Raw genomic sequence first — 27,016 nt, 5'->3', positions numbered from 1 at the left:
TGGGAGCGAGGCGTCCTCGCCTGCCGAGCTGGGAAATGAAATAAATGGAAGCGTCCTTTGATAGGCGAGCTCTTCTGGGAGGTCCCTCAGGCTGCGCAACAAACAGGAGACACCCGAAATCCTCGGGGAAAAAAGGGTTCCGGCGTGTTTCCTTCTCCGAATTAAGGCTGTGGTTTTTTTGGTTTTTTTTTTTTGCTCAGTAATTTGGGTTATCGGAGTGGTCTGTGCGGGACTAACCAACAGCAACGCGTGGAAACGGGGCTCCCTCTAACGTCGGCCGCCGCGGGGCTGCACCCATCCGCCGGCGGCACCGGGCAGGCAGATGCCGAGGGTCCCTTCTTGTACCTGCACCTCGGAAATATTGCCGCGAGAGCGCAGTCACAGCTCCGTCTGGATCCAGGGTACCCCGCTGCTTTGCATTTATCCTCTGGATGGAACAACAGCATCCCGTACACCCAGCAACCTTAACCCCTGTGCTGTGCATTTAACGTGCTGCGCGCTGCTGAAGGAAAAAACCCGATGCCAGGATATAGGCTTTCCCCCCCCCCAAATAAATTCTATCCCTTCAGCCAAGCAAGCATGCAGGTAAAACGAAAAACGTGTACAAAAGAAAGCGGTGCGATTTGGTTTTTTTTTTTTACCTGATATAGAAAAACATAATTAAGAAAGAGAATTTTTATTAGGGCAATTTCACTTTATTTTTTCCATACAGCAAGGTCAACTATAGCAGTAATAATAAAATAAGCATAAAAACAAATTGCAGCCCAGGACAGAGTACATAATTTGGAGCAACTACAAGCAAAAAGTAAGTCTGTGATTACATAATAGTAAAACCAAGCACATCTGTCCTTTCAGCAGATGAAAGTTGCGGGGTTGCAAATAAGTGCAACTTCTTAATTATTCAGTGTGAGTACTGGAGAGATCAGATCGCGTCACGGCCTAATCACGTTTTGCTTTCCCGCTCTGGCTTACCGAATGACAAGGTTTCTTGAACGCTTTCCATTAAACTGCTAAAATTTCCCGGGGTTTGGTTTGGTTTTTTTTTTCACCTGCTAAAAGAACAGGACCACTACAGCAATAAAAAATAATCACATAACAACTACAGCTACGGTGTGCTGTTTGGTTTGCCTGTTCATGATTTAACTCTTTTGTGAAAGTCAGTATTTGTTTTGAAGAATCTTTTTTGTGAACAACAAACCACTGAAATTGTCAGAAACTGGTTTGAATAGCATATATCTTTAATATATTTTTCTGATACTTTAAACATGCAGTAGTTTTTGAATAATGTACGGAATATTTGATCCATGATTTCACCTTGATGGTTTGAAGTACCTGCTTTTTTTTCTTTTTTTTTTTTTTTTTTTTCCTTTTTTTCTTGATTAATGATTTTCAGGCAGATTTGAACCAGTGGAGCTTTTGTCAGTCATGAGATCTCGGAAGGATGGCATATCTTTCCAGCTGAAAAAATCCTGGCAAACTACAAGCTGTCCACATAAAGCAAAGCAACTTTTTTGAAGGGGTATGGAGTGCTAACTCTGTGCCACTTTTGCAAGCAATTTTGTTCAGCCTGTCATTTTATTAGCCTTAACAAAACTCCTTGTAATTATAGACATTTTTATTCAAAATAAGATCTTACTATTATACAGGTTTCTCTCTTTTTTGACTATATACAGAAGTGCAAAAAGTCAACCTTCTCTCTATACGTTCCCACATGCTAAACTGCAGCATAATCAACCCTCAAGAGTTTGCACACACACACGATAATTCTTGTTACGTAAACTTTGAGTATTTGGATTATCAACAAAAAGTCCCTTGATCTATTGATTATGCAGCTTATTTATAACAAGGCCTGATATTCAGGGATTTCAAAAAATATTTAAACAATATTTTAACATTTGAAATGGATACAGTAGAAAATAAATTTTATTCTAATATCTAGGAACTAGATTTTCTCATAACAACTAATTACAAACAAAATAAATCATCAAAATATTACTCAATTGTCTGCCAGGATTGTTGCGATAGCAACAACTTAACTTCTTACTTAGCAATGATTATATAATTATAAGATATCCATATAAAAGATCTTTGTTCTTTTAATGAAAACTAGACAAGAACTAACAATGACTGACATTCTTACATTGTAATATTAAATCAGTAAAATATAAATCATTTCGTTAACAATAATACGAATACTCATATGACACTACATGTAAATTCAAAACTGAGTATGTTATGAAGAAAACTACTTTTTTTTTTGTATTTTGAAAAAGTCCTCAGTAATCTCTAATAAAACAAAATTCTATAAACTGAAATGGTATTCAACTGGTAATAGAAAATGAAAACAATCTAATAAATGTAAGAAATAAAAACTACACTTTTAACAAGAAAAAAATAAGTAATATTCTATAATGTTAAGTAACTACAATAACATGTGAAGTCACCTATACTTTCTTAACACGATTGAAATTACATTGGTATGGGTTTTAACCCGTAATGTAATAATCTAAGGCTTTAATAGATGTACAGTACAATCAGTAAAATCAACACATCATTCTTATACTATAAAGCATCTCTCTCAAGCATAAAAACTCGCAGTAAACTTGGAAGTATGGAGAGTTCTACAACCGAACTCGCGCTTCTTCCACTCCACGCTACGCTACCAGTGACCTGGCCCCCACTTCAGCACTTTGCTGAACAGAGCAAAAATATCCTTTACTAGCTGCAACATCCAAACCACAAAAAGGAATTCCTTTGGATGAATCCATTCTTAAAACTTGAATGCACATCTATTTTTTTGTTTTTATTTTGTAAAGGCTTTCTAAGGCTATAAGCAGTTAATCTGAACAAAAAAAATCACATATAAAACTCACCCGAGTATTTAACCCACCCAATTTCTACGCTAATTAACATCTCCATTTTTTCATATTTTGGTTTGTCATGCATCTGATGTCAGTGCTTCTTTCGTCTTTGTTTAGAGTCACCACGGAAAGCGTGACTTTGATGAAGTAAAAGTGAAACCCATCTCTGCAAAACATTTATAGTCCTTTTGACTTTCGACAGAGGCTATAAATAGAAGCAAAAGAAGTTCCTCAAACATTTGTTACTGTGTCTCAGAAATGGCTTTTCCCTTTCGTATATCATGTTATACAGTAAAATATGCGTAAATATTACACTACAATGCCTTAAAAGAGTTTATATATATGTCCAGTATGGGTTAATTTGTACGGCTAGAGTATCTTCCTTGTGCTGTCTACTGTTACTGTAAGGAATAGTTGGCCATTTCTGAGACAGCTTTGGTTTGAAACAGAATGGTGCCCTTTGACTGATTAGTACTAACAAAGTAAGTGAAAACGTGGTTCTGAAAATAACACTGCAGAAATAATACTCTAAACGGATGTACAGTCTATGGCACTTCATGAGAATCCTTAACAACATGGTATTTAAAGCCATTGATGTGCTTTAAAGTATACACAGTTGTGGTTTTGCTTGGCACATTCATCTCTGTCAGATACCTCTCTTACCACTTCTTACAATCTATTACATTAAAAATATTACTCTTAAACAAAAATTACTGTGCATGCACGCTCTCGTCTATAATGGCAATTTTAAATACAAGGTGCACCTTTGTTATTTGTAAACCTTGAAAGAAATAAACTTACTTTAAAAAATTATATCTTGGTCTACAGACGTACCAATACATAATAGATTTATGGTTACATCATCGTCTGTCTTTTCAAGGTGACATACATGATTATGTAGGAAAGAGACTACATATGCATATTCCAATCCATATGCATACTTCTGCTAGAAAAGAGAGACAATGTTGTAGTTTTTAGACAATAAGATCACCTCAGCACAAATATCAATTAAATGTACAAAGTATATAGGCAACAGTGTGCAGTGGGTTTCCAGGTTCTTGTTTCGTCTCGTTAACATGCAATGTGTGGGTGTCTTAACTGCTGAGGGAGTCTCCGAGTGTTGCTTGACGGTATATACATTATGGCGAATGAGCTTGTCCTCTTCTCAACCCAAACACACTGTCCTTTTCTCTTCAGTTATGATCTAGAAAGGAAAAAAGACAGCATTTTCAACACGGTCGTAACTCCTTGTTAGCGCCGCATCAGCCCAAACGCTGCATCTGCAACCGGGAAATCCGCCACCGAGTACCGGGGAAGCTTGCGCCCAAACCCCGCGGGATTCCCCTTCGGTAACGTTCCTGCCGCAGAGGTTCGCTTCGCGCCCGAACGCTGCAGCGATAAAAGCGCGCAGCACACTGGCCTCCCGCTGCTCCCAAGCCCCCGGCCGTGGGGTCAGGATTTGGGGGGCAGTTTGCAGAGCCCCGAGCCTGGGAGGCAGCTCCCCACGAAGCGCTGCGTGAGCGCTGCCCAGCAGCCCGGGGCCCCTCGCTCTTCCCAGGCCCCGCTGCCGCTGCCCTGCAAAACCTGGGAGCCCAAGCAGTATCCGAGAGGCACCTAAACACCCTTCGAAATCCGGGCCCTATGCTCCCAAGGTAATTCTTCTGGCTTAACTGCCCATCTAGCGTAGCTATTCCTCTGGTCTCTGTTGCCCATCACCTCTAGAGAGTGACTCCTCCTCCACCTCCGGACGGTCTCTAAGATGGGGACCCCACGGTCCCAGCTGACTGCGGAGGGACACCCGGTAGCAAGCTTAGGCTGCAGGCTCGAGGCATCCCACCTGAGTCACTGAAGCGGTGGAAAAATGTTTATGCTAAGCTGAAAGGAGGAACTGCTAGTATAAACCCACTGTGGCACGTCACTTAATCCTCACCCTAAGCAGTAAGTCCACCTTGGCCGAGCCACTCAATAAAAAACACAGCAGAAATGGAGCGCACGGGAGAGAAAGGTGACACAAACGACGTGCTGCGGGTGCTCTTGACGACAACAGGCAATTTAGCGACAGACTGGGAGCTACAGTTTACTCATAGGAAGATATAGGGGGAAAACCCTCCCAAGCTCAGGCACGCAAACCTAGGTTTTAAGCTTTGTGGGATGAAAGGTCAGGGTACGAAAAGCTGCCAGGCGCTGCCTGCAATCGCCGTTCACGCCCGCGCAACGCAGGCATGAACCGCGCCTGCACTGCGGGACCTCTCCTTGCCATGTCACCCGCGCCGGGGAAACACCGCACGGAACGCCTCGTACGCTGACAACCTGCGTTCAGGAGAAATCGGGCTTCAGCGGGGCAGACGACTCAACCTGCATTTTCAGAGATGCTGGCTTGCCAAATTTGGGGGTTTAAAATTAGTTCTTCCTAAAGGCAGCTTAACGTAACCACCACCCCCTAGACCTGGCTCACATGGGTGCTAGAGCCATCATCCTTTATAACCAAAGTGTAAAACTCTCGGTTGAGGCTCTCTGACTTTGCTATTCAGAAGTTTATCCATACGTCTCTGTCCCTTCTATATGTACAACCCCGTACTGGTCCAACACGCCAGCTAACGTGCTCACTGCTAACCGCGGGATCTCTGCTCAGAGCAGAGCGGCACGTCAGGAGTTCGGAGCCTCTTCCCCCGTACCTTATAGTTTTCTCAGAAAGAAAAGAAAAACATTCTGTCCCTGAAAAAGACAAATTACGCACACACAGAGGTAAGAAAACCGCAAGCGACAAGGCATCGGGAACTTACTGTTTGATGACAAAATGTCTACATCTGTGTAACATACTTGTGGCTAGTCAGATGTTCGGCAGATATTATGGGTATCTATAGGTAAAAAATGTAAACAATGAATAACATGTGCAATGAGCCCACCCAGAGACACAGCATTTTGCTACACAACATAAGTTTGGAAAAGTGAGGATCAGCTGTGAGTTGGTGGATTTTATATTGTAACTATAAGTTAAACTGAAGTGCTACAATAGCGACTTAAAACTGGAAAACATTGTGTTAAGTACTACTTGACAAATATAAATAAGTATTATTGGTTGTTTAGGAAACGAGAGAAGTTAAAATCTACAAAAGTCATGCAGTGCAGTAATTGAAAATAGCCCTTTTTGTTGGCCTACACAAAATCCTGTGCTTTCAGCGTATCATTTAAAATGGTAAATTCTACAGTGGCCTCGTTTCAGTCTGATTTTGTGAAATGTTCACTGCTTTCACTGTCTTGGTTTTTGAATGCCAAACCTAAGATGCCCCGAGCTTGATTTTCACGGCTGGTGAAAATCCACTGTGAGGAAGAGCTGCCTGCGCTTCCCACGGCCGCTGCGGGCATCACGGTGGGCCAGCTGAAAAGCTGGGACTCCCCGAAGCAGTGAAACAATTCTCAAAACGTTCGTCTGCGTAAACAGAATTCACTACAGGGCTCTCTTGAAGTGCCCCCTGAACTCAGCTCCCCATTTAAAGAAAAAGAATTAGAATCAGGGTAGATTACCAGCAGCGTAAATAACAAACTCGAATTCTGCATGCCCTCCCTGGGTGCCAGCCGCGCAGCGCCCTGCGCGCAGAGCACGGACCTCGCCGGGCCGGCGCTCGGGAAGGGACAGCACTAAAGCGCGCGGGTGCGGCAGGAACCGTGCCAGCCTTGCGTTACAGACCGGGCCACAACTCCGGCTGGAGGGAGCAGACAGATGCGCCCACCGACAGGGAAGCACGCTGGGGCATACGGCACAGAACTGATCCGTAGCATCGCAAACGGCTGCTGCGCTTGAAAAGACGCTTTCTCCTAGCGGATACTAAGGCTGCCCTGGTGATTCGCAGAGGGAAGGGAATGGGGAGCTTTCCTCTGAACTCAATCTTTTACAGCTCTTGCTGTTGGTTTTTCCACCCCTTGCGCCCTCTCCTCCCCTGGCAACTCCGCACAACGCTACAGCATTGCCAACTTGTACAGAAACGTGCTTCGAGCGTAATGAAGCTTCTCATACCATTTTTTCCTACTGCTGCAGGACAGGCTGCTGCACCCCACTGCGTAGAAGCATCAGGGATAGTGCTGTCGGAACATACCAAGGACCTTCAACACCAGTCAATGAAGATGAAGGGCCAGATCTTAAGACTTTTGGCATGCATGCACATTGCATCGTGTGGCATTAAATAATTTCAGCATTGCTCACATAGTATATACATATATTCATTATATATGTATATATTGAGGTTTGGCTGCAGTACTTTACTAAGTGTGTTATGAGGCTCCAGGGAGGATATGCATGAAATGATCAGATTCTACAACAGAAAGTTTCCCTGTAAGCTACCGGGGAAAGTGCGTGGTTATTTAGACAGATTATTTTAAAAAATAACGATGTTTTTCTGTGGCTTGGCTTGTTCTCACAGCTCTCTGGACTTACGGAGGATATAGAGACGTTTAAATTAATTGTATGGTGCAATAAATTACAATATTAAGAAACTTTGGGCATACAGGTGGTTGCTTGCTTAGGTGACGCGTATGCAGAGGTAGTCATAGCTATAAACGAGCTTTTCAAAATACAAAGCAATTCTTCTGCTGGTTTAAATCCGTGAGTGACACGGTCACTCAGCACACACTTCCCGAGAGCAGAAAGTGCTACGTGCTAAGCAGACTAACCTGAGTATGTTTTGGAACTGTAAAATATCCAGGTCCCTTTTGAGACTCGGGATGTGCACGCCTATGTAACACTGCAAGAGCGTAATTTTTGGAATAATCTTTTCGAGAGACCAGTAAGCAGACAGGTTAACAAAGAACGTACAGCTGGGCGCAGCACAAAATGGTAGTGCTCAGCAGGCAAAGGGGGAAAGGCTCAAAGCCAAAGACTCTGGACTGAATCCTGCGAGAGCCTGCGGCCCGTGGCTCCCTCGGGGCTCTGCAGGAGCCGGCGCCGGCGCCGGCCACCCCCGGCACAGAGGTGCGGGTGCGGCGGGTCACGGGCTGCACGGGTGTTGCTGCTTCACGTCCAGCTGCAGCTGCAACCCTGGCAACTTCGTGATGGGATCTGGGCCCCGTTTAGGGAGTCTAGCTAATGACCTAGGGAGCCGAGTGTCAGCTGAGCCTGCCTTAAAAACTGACATGTATCCGCAGAACTAATTTCACATACAGAACCACACCTGCAGAATGCTAAAGAAAATGTTTAGTTCCCTTTCCTAAAAGGCACACGCGTGATTCCCACTGAGTGGAGAGTGACACCTGCAGATTAGACCAGAACGGATGGTTTCATGACCTAAGGCAATTCTAACTTCCTAGCAAGTCTCAAAAAATCATTTGTTTTTGTAAGAGAAAGAAGAGGGTCTTTTAAAAGTTTTTACTGTTGGGCTTCCAGCCAGATGTACTACAGAAATCCGCATTTTTGACAACCCAGCTAGATAAAAACAACAGGCCATGTTCTGTCCTCTGGCGCAGCCCCTCTGGCCTCTGGCACTCATCTTTGGAGCACAGTTTCTAGCTTTTCGGGGAGGACTTCTAATCGCTTATTTAGTGCAGCATTATTCTTTTATTCCTGAAATACATCCAAACGTGGCAACAATCGGGGTAGCTATTTAGAAAGAAAACCAGATTCTAATGGACGTTTTCTTAATTGACGTCTGCCTACTGCAACAAGTAATCGGCCCCTTCCTAGCAGGATCGCAAGCTGAAACAAAGGTTTACAAGAAGCTTAAATGTTTTTGTTTTGCTCTTGGAAGAGGAGAGTCAGAACATGTTCAGACTGCTCAATTCAGGCTGTTAAAAGTCAGACCCTGCAAGCCCTCTGCACCAAGGTTTTCCTGGCTTTCACTGGAGTTCTGCGCTAAAAGGAACGGTCGGTTTCACGGAAATAGAAATAAATAATGGTGCCGTGTATTATCCCTTCTCTTTGCATCTCTGAGAGCAGAAATAAGCAGCACGGCCCATAAATGTTAAGACTGAGTCAGAAACTCTATTATCGATTATTTTTAGCACCAGAAATGGAACCGCAGCACCTTTTGAGCATGGATTAAGGCTTATTAAGCTGTGCTGCAGGTCTTAAGAGAGAATGTGTAGGCCAACAAGAGGCAAAATCAAAACCCCCATGCTCATTAAAAGCACCGATTTCAAGTTGTCTGTAAGGAACAAAGCTGTAAATTAGCAAACCTGGTTGGCTGTGGCTGTTGCAGCGAAGGGAACACTTGTGGCAGATGTTGTTGCTGCAGACACAGTGGCTGGCGTAGCACCGTGCACCATGGGAACTTTCGGAAGGAAAATCATATAAGCAAACACACAGAAGAGTGTAGCAGTATGGGAACCAGAGCGACATGTGGTAGGACAATTGAGCATGGTATTTATCACAGCAAAAAGCCCGAGACATCATTGCCAGCGCGTGACATGCAATCACAGTGCAAAGCAGGACAACATTCCAGGGAGAAAGAGGGGAGGGAAATGAAAGAGAAAAAAAGAGGAAAATGCTTGTTACCATCAAATCAAGAAAATCGACACAAACAAGCTTAACCATTTCAATACAAAAATCAACAGCAGAATTTTTAAATGCCCTTATATTTACAAATTGTTGTCTTTTAAGAAGTCAACCCAAATATTTACTGCGAACAAAAATTAATCTTGTTGAAGGACAGCATAGGTCTATGTGGCTATAGTAAGATACAGTCTTTATTTAACACAAGATAGTTTCTAAACACTGGAACTCATAGTCCAATCAAAATCCACCAAGGAACAATGTGCAATTCAAACAACGGCTATACAAAATTAACAACGTCCATGTGTCCGTGTCAATTAAATAAAACAATTGCATTTAATTGACAGGTGTTAGTGCAGGAGGCTAAGGGAGATGGATTGGCACGAGAGCTACAAGTTAAAATCTAGCAGTGGATTTTGAGGGTCCGTGAGCTGCACCACAGGTTTAAGATAATCAAGAAACAAAGCTGGCACCTACCAACACTTGTAGCGGGTGTCATGCACAATATTGAGCCTGCCCATCATGCATTGCAACAGGAAGGTGGATTTGGAAAGGGAAAAGAATTAAAACAACCCATCACACGTGTAATTAGAAAATTTCATTTGAACAAAGAAGAAAAATTGTTATTATGGGAACAGTGGCATGTAACTGTCAGCACAATCAAACCATACAATAGCACAGTGATCCATTAGAACCAGTCTTCAGTGAGGGGAAAGAGCCGATCGAACTGTGTGCTGGTATACCGTGTTCGCTTTTCTAGCACCGTGGCTTATTAGCGTGGCTAGGAAAAGTTTTAGCTGTATTTTAAAACTCTTTGAGTCTTAAATCTTTTTGCCTTTTGACATAAGCTTTGCAATGCTCTTTACCCTGGTCTCCTCGGACTAACACACTTTGAAGTTGCACCTGCCTGCAGGTACCTGGGGTCCCCCCCGCTAGGGAGCAGCCGGAGCGAGGGGCGCGCGCTGCTGTGCCCTGTCCCTGCAGCTGCTGGGCGAGCGCGGCGCAAGGCTTGCTCTGCCCGGGGAAGACAGATGAGAGGAGGCAAGCAAGGCGCTCCCTCGTGTGCAGCCTCTTCAGCCGGCGCCCGTCCCGGACGGGCTGGAGCGACGATTCCTCGCAGAGCGATGGCTTGATCTGTACTGTTTCATCACCCGCAGTCTGACTGCTCCAATATTTAGGAAATACAGAGGCAAAACCCGGGTGAATTTGGCATGCAGAACTTTTGTCACATCTGTACGACCCCTGTGAGCTGCCGGTGAAGTGGAAGCGATCCTGACTGTCCTCTGGTCTGTCTGCTGCGCATGCAGGTCAGAGGAGCGACTGAATAGCTCGAGTCTCCCGTGCAGCTCATGGCAGCACCTAAGAACTCTCGTTCAGCGTTTTTTCCTACGTTACTGGATGTGTTTTAAGCTGCTGGGGTTTGGGCTCAAAACCTGCAACTCTCTTTAGGCTGCACAAAAATAATTGAAGTGACAGCGCCTGGTGAATTCTGCCCTGCAACTAGAGGGCCAGCAGCAGTATGGCGTTTTTAGGAACGTTATGGTGTCATTTTTTAAGTATTGCTAAGTCGGTAATTCTGTTTACTTTATATAGCAAAATGCCTTCCACAAGATGGAACTCAGAATCTTCTCTTTTTGCTTCCCACATGATAAAGATACACCGGTATTTCAGAACATCCATTTTTAATGAACGATTAACTTTTTTATTTAACAACTAGCATTTATTAACACTGCTAATTATGCCTGACACAGCAGAAACCGAAATAAACTCTGAAATCCGGGAACAGAGGTTGGAGTGGAAATGGAAACATGTTCTAGAAGCCTGCCAGTGGGAGCCACAGCAATGCTGCTTTCCTTGACATTACGTGACCGTAACAAGGGGGACAGGAAATTGTTTTAGCTGGTGCCAAGCATTGTAGTGGCTTGCACAATCTCAAGAGCATTTAACTAAGCAGGGAGAAAGTCAGTCAGTATAATTACTGCTGGGGACAAGGTTATTCTCTGTCATCACTGTATCTGCAAGGCTACAAAGAAAAGGGCATAATCACGCTTCCTAATTACTCTTCTATTTCTGTGTCATGGAAGAGACTGAAAATACTCAGAGAGAAAGGTTAAATAGAAGAAGGGTAGCTTTTCTGACCTCCCCATGCACGAATCATGGGCGAAGTCAATGGGACCACTTGCAAGATTAAAAAATGGAGCAAAATTTGGCTATAAAGTGCAAACAGCAAGTAAAACTGCTTCCTCGGTCGCTCTTATGCCCTCTCTATGGTGCTACTGAAGTTACACAGAAGAGCCTTTGAGTTGTGTCTCTCTGCAGAAGTGCCCTATTTATAAAGTTGTACATACTTCATTAGGTCTGGAATATCACGTCATCCCATGCATAATTAGGTCTACATGTTAAAGACGAGTTAGATTTTCACAATGACCCTGAAGTATCACTGTAAAGCTTTTCAGCTCAAAATTTTAGTCTGAGTTACCATCATCAACGTTATAACCAGCACACACAGTTTTGAAAGGGAATCAAAGCAAATGAACATAAGGCAGAAATGAAAATACTAGCTAGGGTGCAATAACTTGCAAATATGAAGACATAATGCTGTATGACCCTCTTACCAATAATAAAAATCATTTTTGCTGTGACCTTAATATTCATCTTGACTTCAGAAGCTTTGACTGACTAATGAGAATGCATGAATAATAAATGTTCAGTTTCAAATGTTCCCTAGCTTTTCAGCACAAGGCAGAATTTTAATTCAAGGATGCGCTCAGTTAACTGATCATAACTTCACAACCAGATTATTTCTGCAGTGGAATAAAGCTATTTTTATAAATATTTGAGGTTTACTGGTGTTTTAAGCATTTTTTTCTCTTCTCTCCCTCGTATTATTCCCCTCGGTCTATTTATTCTGTCCAACCTACTAAATCCTAATTAAAAATATCACCACAGACAGCATAAGCACTCCTGTCGAGGTGAAGAGTTGTGCCTGATCTTTCCCTCCCTAACGTTCTGGAGGAGAGCAGTGTTTTTACACAGACCCAGAAGCCCCATGGAGGAAGGTGCCTACACCGATACCACTTCAGGAAAGCATCTGTGCACTGACTGAGTCCCACCGATGAGCAAGTTCCTTCTCTGGAGTTGAAGCTGCAGTAACTAAATAAATATGCAATGCGTTAACTTAACAGCAGAGGTGGCTGAAGCCTCGCCGGTGGCGACGTGGTTCAGGAGCCCTGCTGCAGTTCTGCCCCTTGCAGGTGCACCAGGCCAACAGCTCCTGGGAGCATCCTCTAAACCTGACCCCTTTCTTCCGGAGGATTACCTGTCTCAAAGACCCTCTGGTCACCCAGTTTACATGCACAGGCCAGGAACAGCTGTATCAGCACAACTGAGGAGACACTCAGCTGAGGCCCAGGATGGCAACAAGCACTGGGACATGAATTTCATCTAGTTGCACACAGGAGCTCTCTATCGGCACGTACAAACATAGCCCCGGCCAGCTCACAGTTCCTGCAGGACAAAGAGCGCGTGCAGGAGTAATGAACGCCAAGGCTCTGCAAGTTCACAGACCCCCAGCGAAAAGTTTGCCTGCGTGTCTGCCAAGGCGTCAAGAGTCGGCAGCCAGGACCGAAGTACCAAAACAAGCTCTGAACATCTATTAAGTTGTGCAGAGCCTCCTCGTTCGGTAGACTAACTCCACTTATTTCAACTAGCCAACACCACAAGTGTTCCCAGTTCTTTCTTGCAACACCTTTTAGACTCCCCTCTCAGCCTGGGGACAGCTTCCAGCAGCCAAGGTTTCTGGGAGACCTCAACAGGGGAGCTGTGCAAGGATGGAGCTTTATTTGAGAGCGGTGAGATGGGTATTTAAGAGCATTTAATCATTTAAAGCGTGCCGGAGCGCCAGCATCCATCCGCTGGCATGGGTGATCCCTTTATTTGCTTTCACATGCCCTTGCATACAGGCAGCCAAAAGCAAGCCTTACAATTTAGAAGAGGTATCTGGGTTTGTCTGGAACATGAGTGGAAGACTCTCAAGGGTGAAACATCAAGGGTGAAGTGCCCTGCAGAGAGGAGGGTGCTGCCAAGATCCTCCATAGGGGTACACACCTGTACGTGTAGGTTCTGCGAGCGTCCTGCTCTCCGGACCTGCTGCACTTTCACAAATTGCAGCTGAAGCAACTAGGAATACACACGAGTAATTACACTTTGGGCATCTGAACCTGAAAAATGTCACTTTAATTCAGACCCCACTGAATTAACCTGCCTCTGCCCCATGGCAGTGGAGCTGAGGGCACCCACACTCTCTGCTCTCCCGTCAGTTCAAGGGACTGACGGAGAAACTACTTCCAGGTGACTGCGCACAAACAGGACTGATGCTAGTTAATTTTAAGTGGGGAAAACTAAAAAGGGCAAGGTGGCAAGTAAAATTTTCAAACTTTCGGGAAAGTACTGGATTACTGGAAAGCTCAAACTGCTGCTATCTGAAAAACAGAAAAAGAGAATTTATAGTAGCTCGTGCTAAAAAATCTTTTACTCATTCAACATATACTAAACTTCAGTGGTCAAGAAAGGTCAAATGAAGCATCAAGAACCACTGCGCAAACTCCTGTACGTTTCGGTATGGATTTGCTAGAGGAAGAGCCGAGGTGGGTTGTGTGCCAGCGCCAGCGTGAAGGATCCCGGTCACTGATGTAGTGCAAATGAGGTCTGATGCACACGAACCGTAACCCCGGCTTCTAAGCTCAAAGGGCGTGATTCAAAGCAGAGCGAGTACTTCCAGAAATCATCCAGCTCCTCGCTGATTTAATGGAAGCTGGAAAATTGTGTGGTTCGCTAACTACATCGGTTATGCTTTTCCAAAACACATCTGTGAAATTGTTTAGTATCTACAGGAAGGCCTGTGATTGCACAAGCATTTTCGTATGAATTTAATCTGTGGGCTAGAGACCTGACCTAAAGTTTACTCAACCAGAGTTTTTCTGTTGACTCCAACAAGCTTTGCAACAAGCTTCTACTAATATATTTTAGTGGTAGCAATACATTTTTGGAACCTAAGTAAGTTATTACAATGTACTACATCAAGCAACTGGTTTTTGTGCCATTTAAATTATGTATGTTGGTTGTATGCCAGATTGTACCATCGAGAAGGAACGGTAAAAGGCATTATACTGAATTCCTGGGAAGATACCTGCCAAAACTGTTTAGGATAAAATCCCTAAATTTTTTGTGGTAAAGATTGAATAGTTGTATTTTCTTTTCTCCCCTCCCATCAGCTAGTCAGCATTACAAAGGGCCGTCCTCACAGGCTGCTCCCAATGTTCTGAGTACAGACCTACCAGATGTCCTCTGCGTTTCATCGCTTACCTCCTAGAATGATAGTGCTGTCTTAACGTGGGTTCACATGTAAAAACACTAACTCAGCTGCGTTAACACAGGCATAAATTCACGTGACATACTAGGTATATAATTTTGCACGAAGTGCTGTTTGCAGAACCAAAGCATATATTCCAAATTTAAGTCCCATTTACTTCAGCGGGATTTCTGCTTATGTAAATAGTACAGGCATCAATTCTTCAGCAATTACACTAGGACAAGTATAGATTTGATCACTCTTGAACAAAAGCAAGTGCACCTCGGTTCTGCTTAGGCCAAAATCATCCCTGAGGCTTTAGGTAGAGGCGTGAACCTGGATTTTAGCGGTAGAGGCGTGGACCCTGATTTCTTGTGTAGGTTCATGATCAGCCTATCTGCGACACTGCCTGCCTGTGCCTTTTAGGATCACTGCACCGTAATTAAAATCGAAACCTTCAGGTGTGTGACTCAACAATTGTTGCTAAGCACGTGAAGGCAAAGGGGTCTTACAGCAAAGAGAAACAAATGCAAGAGATGTGTAATGAAGAGAAGTTAATCGGGGGAAAGAGGAACGAGAGAGATTTCGAATTCTGATTTGGGATGACAGAGCATGACGCTGATTTTTATATTAGACCGGAAAACACCCACCCAGCTTCCGAGAGGAGCAGAGAGAAGCCAGCCTTCCTGCAGTCAGCACCTCCTCTGCCCGCGCCTCGCCAGGCACGGCAGCGTCTCAGCCTGGAGAGGCTGCCGGCACCGGCAGCAGCCGCCCCGGCGCTAGCGGCCGCCACGCGAATACCTCTACGCATTCGCCCGCAGGAACAAACCGTCACCTCCTAGCGCCTTTTTTCTAGAATTCCCCCTTCTCCCCGCCCCCCAGAAAAAGGCAAACGAGAAGCACTTACCTGGTGGGATAAAGGCTGTATGCTGCTGTAACTGCATGTTGGCAAGAGCTTGCTGGTATTGGAAAATACCAGTGTTAAAGACTGCGGTGGCACCGTTGGTTTTTTCAAGCGCAGGCCTCTTTGGTAATGGGGGAAGTACAGCTTGAGGAATTCCCTGAATGGTGGATGGGTATAAAAATAAAGTCCAGTAAAAAAAAGAAAAAAAAAAAAAAAAAGGCGGGGTGGGGGGGCGGGAGGGGGGTGTGGGGTGTGGAGGAGGACGGGAGGGAGGGAGAAGAAAAGGAAAGAGAGAAAGGAAAAAAGAAAAATCAGTAGAAGGCAAAAAAACCAGGCAGCACCATGTTTATCCATGAGCAAGCAAGCAGCATAGCAGACTTAACTACCAAATAAAAGGCGAGGTAAAAGATTTACAAGGGAGCGCTACTGTAGCCTACCATTACAGCGGCACAGGTAACGTGTCGGAGCCGTACGTTATAGGAACCGGCATAAATTTTACGCTACGGTCAAGCTTTAGGGTTTCGATCAGGAGCGAGGCTATCGGGGTAGGGGGAAGCAGCACTGCTAGCTCCATGAGGATCAACACGTAGAAGCGATGTTAATAGTCACCGTCCGGAGCGGATGGCAGGGCTGCTGGCGCCAACCCACTCCCCGGGCCCCAGCGCCTGCCCGGGCATGCAGAGCGCGCGCCGCATGCCGGCACCCCCGGGCCGCCTCCGCGCCGCAGCGCCGCGAAGCCATGCCAACGCACCCTGCGCCCGCGGCCGGCCCTGCGCCGCGGCCGCCGCGCGGCACCCTCGGGGAGGGGACGGGGGGACGGGGGGATGGGGGGGGACGGAGGGGACGGGGGGGGGCGGCGGGGCGCAGCGGCGGCGGGGTCCTGCTCTGGGGCCTGGCCCGGCCCGGCCACCCCTGCGCCCCTCGCCGGGGAGGGGGGGTCGGGGAGGGGACCGGGATATTCCATGTCTAGACATTAACCCCAAACTCGACTCTACGATACAGCTACATGCCAAGCTAAAAGGTGAAAGGTCATAGTACCAGGTCAAAGGTTGCCTCGAGGGGTCGCTTCAGTGATTTGACAGCCGACTGAGTCTTAATTAGCAGGCAGCGAGCACATGATGGCAATGGCCAGTGGGGTCAAGCGCATTAACATAAACAGCAAGCAGAGGTGCATCATGGGGGCAGCAGTGCATTTGGGTAGGTGAGAAAAAACAAATAAAAACAAATCACCGGATGCCGTGTACAACGGTAACAAGACTAGGCATGCACGGGGGGCCGGCGGGCGGCCCCCGCGCGGGCAGGGCGGGCGGGGCGGGCAGGACGAGGCCCGCGGCCGCCTCCCGCCCCGGCCCCCCCCCTCCCCGCGGGGCAGGCCGGCCGAGACGCGGGGCGCCCACGGCTACGCAGGAGCGGAAACGGGGCCCCCCGCCAGCGGCCAGCGGCCCGCCGGCCGGCACGGAGCGCCTCCGGGGAGCCCGCGGCTACCGCCTCGCGTCGCCGGCGCTGCCGCTCCCGCTCCTCCTGGCCGCCGCGCCCCAGCGCGCCCCGCTGCGCTCCTCTTCCCACACCCCGCCTCGGGGTGCCGTCCTCTCCTCGCTGGGAAACCGGTCCCCGAGCAGCTCCAGAGCTGGCGGCTGCCACTACGAGGTTTGCCCCGGCGCCCTGCGAGAGCCGCCGGCAGCCCTCGCGCGGGGGCCGGGGGAGGTGGGCTACGGGCAGCGTTAACGCCGTAAGATCGCCTTCAAACTAAGGCTCTGCGAACACGGACTTACGGTAACCGAGATACGGGTTTATCGGTCTGTGCGACTAGATAGACACACATCTACCCACACACAAACATACGATAAACTATATATACATATATGCACACACACGTACACGCACGCACACACGTATGCACACATATATGTACATATAGATACTCTGTACATCGGCAGGCAAAAATTAGTGGAACACCTGAACAGTCTGAAACTACTTAAGAGCAGATCTGGCACCACATGCTGAGAAAGCTCATTGCACCATGTAGTGACTGGGCTCCCCGAGCGCACGCACCCCCCTCCAGCAAGAACAGCTAACGCATCCGTTATTTTCTCTCGGCAACGTACTTCTATTCCAGAGGCGTTTTCCAAACTCACCATGGCAGCTGCAGTCGCTGCTGCCTGGGCAGCTGCAGCTTGGTTAACCTGGTACTGGGCAGCCTTGATCTTGGCTTGCAGATGTGCAGGAGGGTGAAAATATTTGCACTTTTCCCGTGAGCATCTCCCTTTGATGTAATCCATGCAGACGGTGACCGTGTTGTCGTTGGTGTCGATCATCGCGCTGTCGGCGGGGTGAGCAAACCGGCAGTCATTCTCTCCCCTGTTGCAGTTGCCACGCTGGTACTCTCGACATACCTGCGACACCAGGAAAAGAAAATCGCTTAGTTTGGGTGGTGGGCGTCACAGGCACGGCTCGGAGCGGAGCTGGGATTTCTGAATGCCCGCGAGAGCGCCACGAGGACGGGTGCCCGGCCCCAGGAGGAGCAGAGCGGTGGCGGGACGGTGGGCTCGGCTCCCTGGCAGCAGGGACTTGGCTTCTCTAGAGCCACCTCTGATGTCCAAGAGCATCAAAACCCACCAGGATCAGGAGCCAAGCACGCAGCAGGTTTTATTTTGGCTCCTGCTTAGCCGCCCACAGGGCTGTTTTCTGAAGAAACTTGCTGTGGCTAGCTCTCGGTGATCACCCCAAGCACCATGGCGCGTGGACGCAGCCGTGCTCCACCGTGATCTGGCTGTGCCCAAGTTAGCAACGCTCGACGGCGTTAATTAAGGTGACCACCCGCGGGTGCCGGGAGGACGACTGCATGGCCGCTCCCGAGCCGCCCCACCGGACGGGCGCTCTGTGCCCATGCCGGGCAGCCAGCTGCAGCCGTCGGGGCACGTGGCACCGCACCGTCCCCCACGAGAGGGCAAGCCATCGCCCATGGTGGCAGTGGCTGCCCCTCCCGCGCTGCCCCGTGATCGCCCTGCGGATCAGCGGAAGGTGGCCCGAGCTGGGAGAGAGCGAAGGCTGCAGCCAAGAGCGGTCACCAGCCCTGCTGTCACGCCGCCGCCGCGCGACGGCAGCCAAAGCAAGCTGAAGGAATCAGAAACCGCAGGAAGAAACCTGCTTGGCTGGAGAGCATTCCCCTGCAGCATCCCCGCTGCTGGCACGCGGGCTGCAGCCCGGCCCCGAGCCCCCCGGACCTCCAGCCAGCACCAGCGGTGCAGACGCTAACTTCGCCACCAGTCCCACGAGCAGCGGCTCCCTCCTCACCCTCCTCACACACCTTGCAAACCCTGTATTTAAAAAACAAATGGCGTGGGTTCTTTTCACGGTCAGCTCCTCACAGACTGCAAACAAAAACGCGTTTGTCATTTTAGTTTTCCAAAGGCTATAGGAAACAGAAAGGGACAAAAGCAACCAAGTTTGTATAAAAATAAAACCGCTTTAGTAGATGGAATTTCCTTTTAAAGGTGGGTGCCCATGAGCTTGGATCATCAGTATTTCCTCAAGGACCTTGGCTCTGATCCCTGCAACAAGCCAAATTTGGTTGTTATTTGGTTTCCAGCCATGCTAGTGCTCTAGCTGCCTTTTAACCCCTGTGCTGCCGCAAGTACCAGCTGCCCATCATCTAAGACTTACGAAATGACATCCCCGAACGACAAGAGCAATGCCATTGGTGAACCCGCTCGCAGGAAACATCCGTTTCTCCAGGGTCATTCCAGCACGACCCTATTTATAGTCTTTTTCCAAGCGGTGACAAAGACTCTGGATGCGTATTTGCAGCAGAGCCGAAGGAGCCAGTTCAGGCACCTCCACTGCTCTCGTTCATCCCCGTGGGCCTGCTGCTCGTGGCTCGGTGCTTGCAGAACTGTTTCTGCAGCACGCATGAAACAGATTGGGCAAATTCCTCAGCTGGAAAATAACCGCCCGCCTTCCAGGTAATTCTTCAGCCAGACCTGCTCCCTGATCTAGTCCCCATGCAGGGACACGGACTGCTTTGCCGGCCAGCATGCTGGGGAAGGAGCTGGCGCCTGTTTAAGCCACCAAAAAATGCAAGCCTGCTTCTAGCATGTGTTGCGTGCTAGCACCGTCCCTGCTCCCACGAGACTCCTTGGTCTCTCTCCCCACTCTCTCGGGCAGACACCACATGGAGCTGGCACATCCCTGCTTCTCCAGGAGAGCCGTGCTGGGTAGGTCAGCCCCACCACCTGCGCTACGACGTGCTCTCTCTCATCACCTAGGAATACCTTCTGGGCCATGAACCAGTGCCTTCTACCCAAACGCAGGCCTCCCAAATAGACAAAAATGGATAATTGCCTTTCATTATTTGTTTGCAGTCTAGAAGTAAATGTAATTCTTTTCCTCTGAAGATAAAGAAAAGGATGGAACTAATGTCAGTGGACTGTCTTTGCTCTTTGTCTTGTACTGGTGATCCACAAACCCAAGGTCTCAAAACCGCTCCACATGTAAGCAAGAGCTACTCCATTAATAACACAAAGATGATATATATAAATTCATATATAAGTGTGTATATATACAGAAGTATCTATATTCACAAAGAGAGAGAAAGAAAACACATCCACAGATAAGCTAATTTGATCACAGTTAAAAACCAAAGAATGACCAGAAAACTGAAATAGTGAGGCAGACAGCGGTAATCTTCGGCACATCCAGAGCACATTTTCGGAGCGCTGTCACGCAGGAGCTGAGATAAGGCGATGAATGGCTCGCGCTCAGGGCTCCTTAACAGATCTCTGAACGATGGTTTACAGCAGTCAGACACAAACCATCATACTGCCAGTCCTTTTAATCAGTGTGACCAGCAATGGCTTTTCAACCACTGCGATGGTAGCCAAGAATGTTTCCAATTCTTGTTTATTTAAAAGCAAGCATTGAAAATGGTGTTATTTTTTGCCACAGGCATGCAGTAATATATCATTCATCTGCCTGAGTAAAGAGAGGCCGGGAAGCATGATGCGTTGTCTGGTCTTCCAGATCTGGAGAGCCTTTATTTAGTTATTTATTAATTGCCCTGTAATTAGTATCATAATTTTCAACTCAATATGTTAAGAAACATAAACAAAAGCGGGACCTGCTCGTCTCTAGCCTGTCTGCAAGAACGCCGAGTTGGCGCTGCCATATTCCTGATTCACTGTAATTCACTTAACTGGTTCTAACTGTGGGCTGAGTTTATTTTGATCGCCCCGCTGGGATGTGAGTTGCCCACCGTGGTGGGGCGACAACCGCCGCACCTCCCCAGCTGCGGCAGAGGCCCCGCGCTGCTCACCCAAAAGCGGGCAGAGGTTTGCAGGAGGTCAGCAGAGCTGAGATCCCTGCCCTGCCATGAGCAAGTCACACCTCCTGTCTCCTCTGCACCGCAGAGAGTTGATCAAACTGGGCGTATTCTTATCCAGTACCTTCTGAATGTTCAAACAAGCGGCACCGCTGCGGCAGATTTCCTGACTACCCGAGACCCAAAGATCCCCAAGAACTTCTAAGCTGCTTCTTTCTGGCAAAAAATGGTATATATGAAGCAAGCCTGAACCAGCGGCTTGGTTGCGGTCATTCTCAATTCTTGAGTACTTCTAACAGAAAATGACGGCATCCAAACGGAAACAAATGTGTTTTAAATAAAACAGTTAGGCAATGCCTTTCTCTCTCACTTCCCTGTCCTCCTCACTTCTCTTCTAGTTCACTGGAACAGCCACACTTCTGTTCAAGATATTTCTGGCAGGACAGGAGTGTGAGGAAAGCTGTAGGAAAAGCCCCAACCCATGAAATTTCCACCCCGAGATCCAGATTCCTTACGGGAGTGGCTGAACTCACCGGACACCCAAACATCTGCATGCTATCTGTACAGGCAACACGGTCCAAATATGTATGAAATCAATCCTACTGCTAATAACGGTCACTGACTTTAGCTTACGAATATTCATATTAATTCAGGAGACTAGGCACGCTGCCCGACAGGTTTGTGTTGTCTGCCCGCTTTCCTTAAAACCCCAGGTATATGTATTGAAAGCTTTTAGTTGTGGAACATTCTGATTCGGTACCCCAGAACACGTGTGCTAACCTAATTAACACCACAGTACATCATTCTTGAAAATAAGTATTTAAAATTCTTAGCAGAACAAATCATATTCCAAGATTAGATGCTAACATCACAGCGGTTATTTTTCTCAAGGACAGTTCATTCCAAGGGAGAGCGAGCTAAGCCTTATAAAGCTCTCTGATCATGTCATAACAAACGACAATACCGACAGCAATAAGCTCACTTAAAGACAGGTAGATACATGCCGGCTTCTCTGAGACGTAACCATCAGGCCATACAAAATCCTTCCAATCAGTTCTGCATTTCTGTAATCTATAAAGTACACTAAAACGTTCTGCTGTTCATAAAAACGATGTGCTTATTTGGTATTTGTATACTAAATTTGGGTACTCCAGATTAAATGACCAATACACTGGAAAGCACTGGCAAATTATCTTCTCACCTACATATTTCACTACTTAAACGGCATTTGCTGAAGGGGAAGAAGGAGGAGGAGAAGACACTCTCTCCCCCGAACAGATACTGATTTTGTAAGACAGCAGCGTGGTGTGGAATTGCAGAGTCGGTGGGGCAACCTGGATGACCAGTCAAAATAAAAAGCAAAACGTACACAGCCTAAAGGGTAGAAGCAGCTGGATTTCCCTAGGGATGTACATGGTGCAAGGGCTGAGCAGGGCGAAGGGAAGGGCCCCGTAAGGAAGGCTGGGCTGGCACAGCCCTCCTCCAAGGACAAGGGCATCTCCCAAGAGCGGAGCCTACCGAGATAAACGCGATTACAGCAGAGAAGGCTGCTGGGTGCCGACGGAGCCGGGACGTTAGTCAACTGGAGAACACGCCTGAGAAGTAGGTGTCCTGCTCGACCGTGTCCTGGCTGTGAGCTGAGCCCACGGGAGGGCTGGCGCCGCCTCCCCGGCGCTGCCGCGGGCTCTCCCCGGCACGGGGTGCTGCCCCGCGGGAGCTCGGCCAGCGCGCGGGGACCCGGCACGCTCCTGCACCGCCAGCGTTTCCTGCGGCGAACAAAGTCTGCTCCCAGAGGAATCCCGCGCGGTGCCATTTCCCCAGGAAAGGTGACAAGAGAGGCACTCCTCCAAATCCCAGCACTTATCTTCAGGGGTTTCCAACTCTGCCATCATCCATCACCTTCCTTTCCATACACGTTTAAAGCAAAACCACTCAAGCCTTTTTTAAAACTTTTACTGATCTCGGATTGTTTTTGCTGGCTTTTCCTAATTGATAAAAATGGTTTTTACTGCAGACTGTGCCCCTGGGTGTTCCGTGAGAGTAACACTCTCACAACTCCCTCTCGCGCAGAGGAGTTTGGCTCAGCAGCGTATCACTTCTCTAAATAGCTATATAAAGAGAACACAAGCATCCGGAGGAGCAAATCCTGCGCGCTGAAGTCCCGGATTTCATTAGCTCCCCACGCGCTTTGGTCGCAGTCCGCCAGCCAGCAGAAGCCCTGCCCCAGAGGCTCCCCTGAAGAGGCGTCCCCGCGCAGCCCCGCTCGGGCTCCCACCGACGTACGCGCTTCCCTGGCCACGGGCAGAGCTGGGGCTTGGGGCCTTCGGGTACGTCCTGCTCTTGCTCACGAGCACAAAGCTCTCGAGCCCCTGTGTCCCCAGCACCGCTGACCAGCGCCGTGGCCGCCACTCGGGTGGAAGCACAATCAAACACAGCCGCCCACCTCGGCGCTGCGACCCAAAGGGCTCCCCGCCATCGGCATCCTCATCCCGGTACTCATTTCTGAATCTAGCATGATTTAGTTATCAATTTATCTAATTGCATTTTGGTTTTAATCCACCTCTGGCAGGTATCCACCGTGAAACAGAGTCCTCAAAGGAAAAACATCCCTTGGTGGTTCCAAACAGCCACCCGTGCGCCAGCTCTCAGCTCGGTGCGGCTGCCTCTCCTGTAACCTGACCGTGCTTTGGGGAACGCTTTCCTCGGAGAAAACATCTCTAAAAAGGGAAATGATGTGATCCCGCAGAAGGGGAACCTGTGGTGACGTGAGCGCTCAGAATAGTGACAGCGGCAGCGGGAAACGCTCACTGCCAGATGACCCTTCGCACTCCTCCCAGCTCGCAGCCTTCTGAGCGGCAGCTTGTCAGTCAGAGATGCAACTAAGAAAAATGAATTAATTTTCCTTGTGAGGAGAATTAATCCCTGCTAATGCAGCTGCACGGGCAGAAAGAAAAGCATTACAATTACAATTGGCTGCATTTTAAACCAGAGATCCTTCTCGCTCCTCCCATCGTGCTGCCTGAGTTCAGGGACCGTATCCAAGCGCAGAACAACCCACCCACCCCCCGCACCCTCAAGTCTTCGCACCCTCCCCACGCAGAGATGTCGCAGCTCCGGGATCTCCGAGACCCGCCGCTGCCCTAACGCTGCAGGCAAACGCTAGTGCTGAGCGCTGGCTGCCGGGGCGGGGGCTGAGGGCTGAGGGCTGAGGGCAGGGCAGGAGGGCCGGGGCTGCAGGGACGGTCACGGCACAGCTCGGCTCTCCCCACCACCGGTCAAAGCTGCCGCCGGCTGCTGCGCGGTGCCGCAGAGGGAGAGCACCACCGGCCGTGCCATGGGGAGAGCTGGCCTCTCCCAGGCAGCGTGTGCCCTAACAGCCGTGTCCGACAGACAGACGGCGTGACAGCACATCGCCCCGCCTGCTCAGCCTCTCCCATCGCCGCCTTTCAACCGCCAGACCTGACCGGGGCTGCCGAGCGCCTGCACGCAGGCTGTGCTCGCGGGCTGTACATGCAGGCTGTGCTCATGGGCTGTGGTCGTGGGCTGTGGTCATGGGCTGTACATGCAGGCTGTGCTCATGGGCTGTACATGCAGGCTGTGCTTGCGGGCTGTACATGCAGGCTGTGCTCATGGGCTGTGCTCGTGGGCTGTGCTCGCGGGCTGTGCTCATGGGCTGTACATGAAGGCTGTGCTCATGGGCTGTGCTCATGGGCTGTGCTCACAGGCTGTGCTCATGGGCTGTGCTCACAGGCTGTACATGCAGGCTGCGCTCATGGGCTGTGCTCACAGGCTGTACATACAGGCTGTGCTCGCGGGCTGTGCTCACAGGCTGTACATGCAGGCTGTGCTCGCGGGCTGTGCTCACAGGCTGTACATGCAGGCTGCACTCATGGGCTGTGCTCACAGGCTGTACATACAGGCTGTGCTCGCGGGCTGTGCTCACAGGCTGTACATGCAGGCTGCACTCATGGGCTGTGCTCACAGGCTGTACATGCAGGCTGTGCTCGCGGGCTGTGCTCACAGGCTGTACATGCAGGCTGCGCTCATGGGCTGTGCTCACAGGCTGTACATGCAGGCTGCGCTCATGGGCTGTGCTCACAGGCTGTACATGCAGGCTGCACTCATGGGCTGTGCTCACAGGCTGTACATGCAGGCTGCGCTCATGGGCTGTGCTCACAGGCTGTACATGCAGGCTGCGCTCGCGGGCTGTGCTCACAGGCTGTACATGCAGGCTGCACTCATGGGCTGTGCTCACAGGCTGTACATGCAGGCTGCACTCATGGGCTGTGCTCACAGGCTGTACATGCAGGCTGTGCTCGCGGGCTGTGCTCACAGGCTGTACATGCAGGCTGTGCTCGCGGGCTGTGCTCGCGGGCTGTACATGCAGGCTGCACTCATGGGCTGTGCTCACAGGCTGTACATGCAGGCTGCGCTCATGGGCTGTGCTCACAGGCTGTACATGCAGGCTGCGCTCATGGGCTGTGCTCACAGGCTGTACATGCAGGCTGCACTCATGGGCTGTGCTCGCGGGCACGCGGCAGCTGGTGGCACATGGCTGGCTCACCGCCCACGCTGCCGCAGCGCCGATAAGGTGCCGAAAACGCTGTCAGGCCTTTCAGATAAGAAAGATTCAGGGCAAGGGAGAATACCAGCTAGAGAGCACTAGCACTTGTCAGGGTTGTAGCCAGGACGATAAGCCGGGTGCGGGAGGCCGGTGGGGAGTGCTGGCACCATCTGCCCAGGGCAAAAGTAAGAGAGGCTGAAAGCCATCTTTTCCCCAGGTAGCTGAAGCTCTGCCCTTACACCCACCCCCGGTCCTCGGTACCCGTGCCCCTGCCACGTTAACACCTTCTGGGCACACACTAACACAGTTTTGAGGCACTCTTGCTGCTGCAAGGGCTCAATATTTCCATTTCTTTCTGCAACGGAGGGTCAGAAGCAGAACCGCAAGCGCTAACTTACTGTATGATCACTCAGTCACGCCCCATCCTTACCCATCACCAAGATACGACATTATCAGCTGAAGGAACTTGCATTATTTTCTTTCACAAGAAAAATATTTTGATCTAGGAGACGTAATAAATGATACAGCTTGCGAGAGTAAGTTACACATATTGGCTCCTACCTCCAGCCTGTCTGTCCTCATCAGCTTTTGGGCAGCGGCGGCGGCAGCGGCAGGAACCGGGACACCGGGGTTCCCTGTCACCAGCATCGGGGCAGTGGGCAGGATCTCCGCTGGGACCAGGCCTGGGGAGACCGGCCCCAGGTAGGGGTTGAAGGCGGCTGACGCGTTGGTGGCTAAGCTCGGTGCAACGGAAAACATCGGCTGCAATCAGAAAAGAAGAAGAAAGACACTTTGAATAATTATATTTGTCGTGCTGTCAGCATAATAACTTTTTGGCTACCATCTTGAGCACAATGACGCTGAGTTTCTGTTACTAATGGGAAAGAAGCCTTTGTCGTGCTTGCGGGACACGAAGACGCCTGTGCAAACGTTGCACATGAGCAAGACCACGAGGACAGGCAACCCCGCCAGCCTCCGCTGGTTCTCCCGCTCGAGCTTCCCCTGCACGCTCGCAGCACGTGGCAGCTCTGGGAGCAAACTCGCATTTGATGCGCACTTGAGCAACGCCATCGCCAGCGAGCGCTCCTCATGGCCGCGGGAGAAAGTGTGAGGCTCTCGGAGAGACGCGTCCAAAACGTGTACAAACATCCGCTCTCGGGGAAAAAGGCATCTGCACGAGAGCCCCGACACAGCATCAAACCCCACTCAACTGCAGACACAGATAAACACATTTCTGACCCTGATGACAGCCCGCACCGGTTCAAAATTTACAGAGGTTTAATACAGGAACAAAACCAGATGACCATCATCATTTATTTTTACAAAACTAAACAGGCTGTCCACGCAGATATTCAGAAAGAAATACGCTGCATCGAGGATATGCTTTATTTAGACTAAAACGTTAAGCCAGAGAAAGAGAGAGAGTGAGCATGCAAATGCTGGGTTTTTTTGTTTGTTTGCTTATTTCTAAAAAAGAAAGAGGCAGATGCCCTTGTAGGCTATCACGTTGTGAAGATAATTGGATGTAGAAGACCAAAT

General features: G+C 49.0%; 1 protein-coding gene across 14 annotated transcripts in view; it reads right to left on the bottom strand.

Moving 5' to 3' along the window:
* Positions 1-657: 657 nt before the first annotated feature.
* Positions 658-27,016, bottom strand: part of MBNL1 (muscleblind like splicing regulator 1) — a 115,598-nt gene continuing 89,239 nt past the window's right edge. For 7 of the 14 annotated variants that reach the window (XM_075716255.1, XM_075716243.1, XM_075716244.1 and 4 more), the window contains 8 exons: positions 26,039-26,239; positions 17,732-17,989; positions 16,635-16,688; positions 15,600-15,753; positions 9,820-9,855; positions 9,027-9,121; positions 5,645-5,719; positions 4,026-4,065 (listed from right to left, as the gene is read on the bottom strand). In XM_075716255.1, coding sequence (XP_075572370.1) covers positions 5,663-5,719; positions 9,027-9,121; positions 9,820-9,855; positions 15,600-15,753; positions 16,635-16,688; positions 17,732-17,989; positions 26,039-26,239 — 855 coding nt within the window. In that variant the 3' untranslated portion in view covers positions 4,026-4,065; positions 5,645-5,662. Of the gene's footprint in view, positions 4,066-5,644; positions 5,720-9,026; positions 9,122-9,819; positions 9,856-15,599; positions 15,754-16,634; positions 16,689-17,731; positions 17,990-26,038; positions 26,240-27,016 lie in introns of those variants that run through there. The other 7 variants (XM_075716245.1, XM_075716246.1, XM_075716247.1 and 4 more) reach the window with 7 other exon arrangements.

This window comes from Pelecanus crispus, chromosome 9, assembly GCF_030463565.1.
Source record: "Pelecanus crispus isolate bPelCri1 chromosome 9, bPelCri1.pri, whole genome shotgun sequence".
Taxonomy (NCBI): domain Eukaryota; kingdom Metazoa; phylum Chordata; class Aves; order Pelecaniformes; family Pelecanidae; genus Pelecanus; species Pelecanus crispus.
The sequence above is the reverse complement of the archived record's forward strand: the minus strand, read 5'-3'. Positions and strand labels throughout refer to the sequence as shown.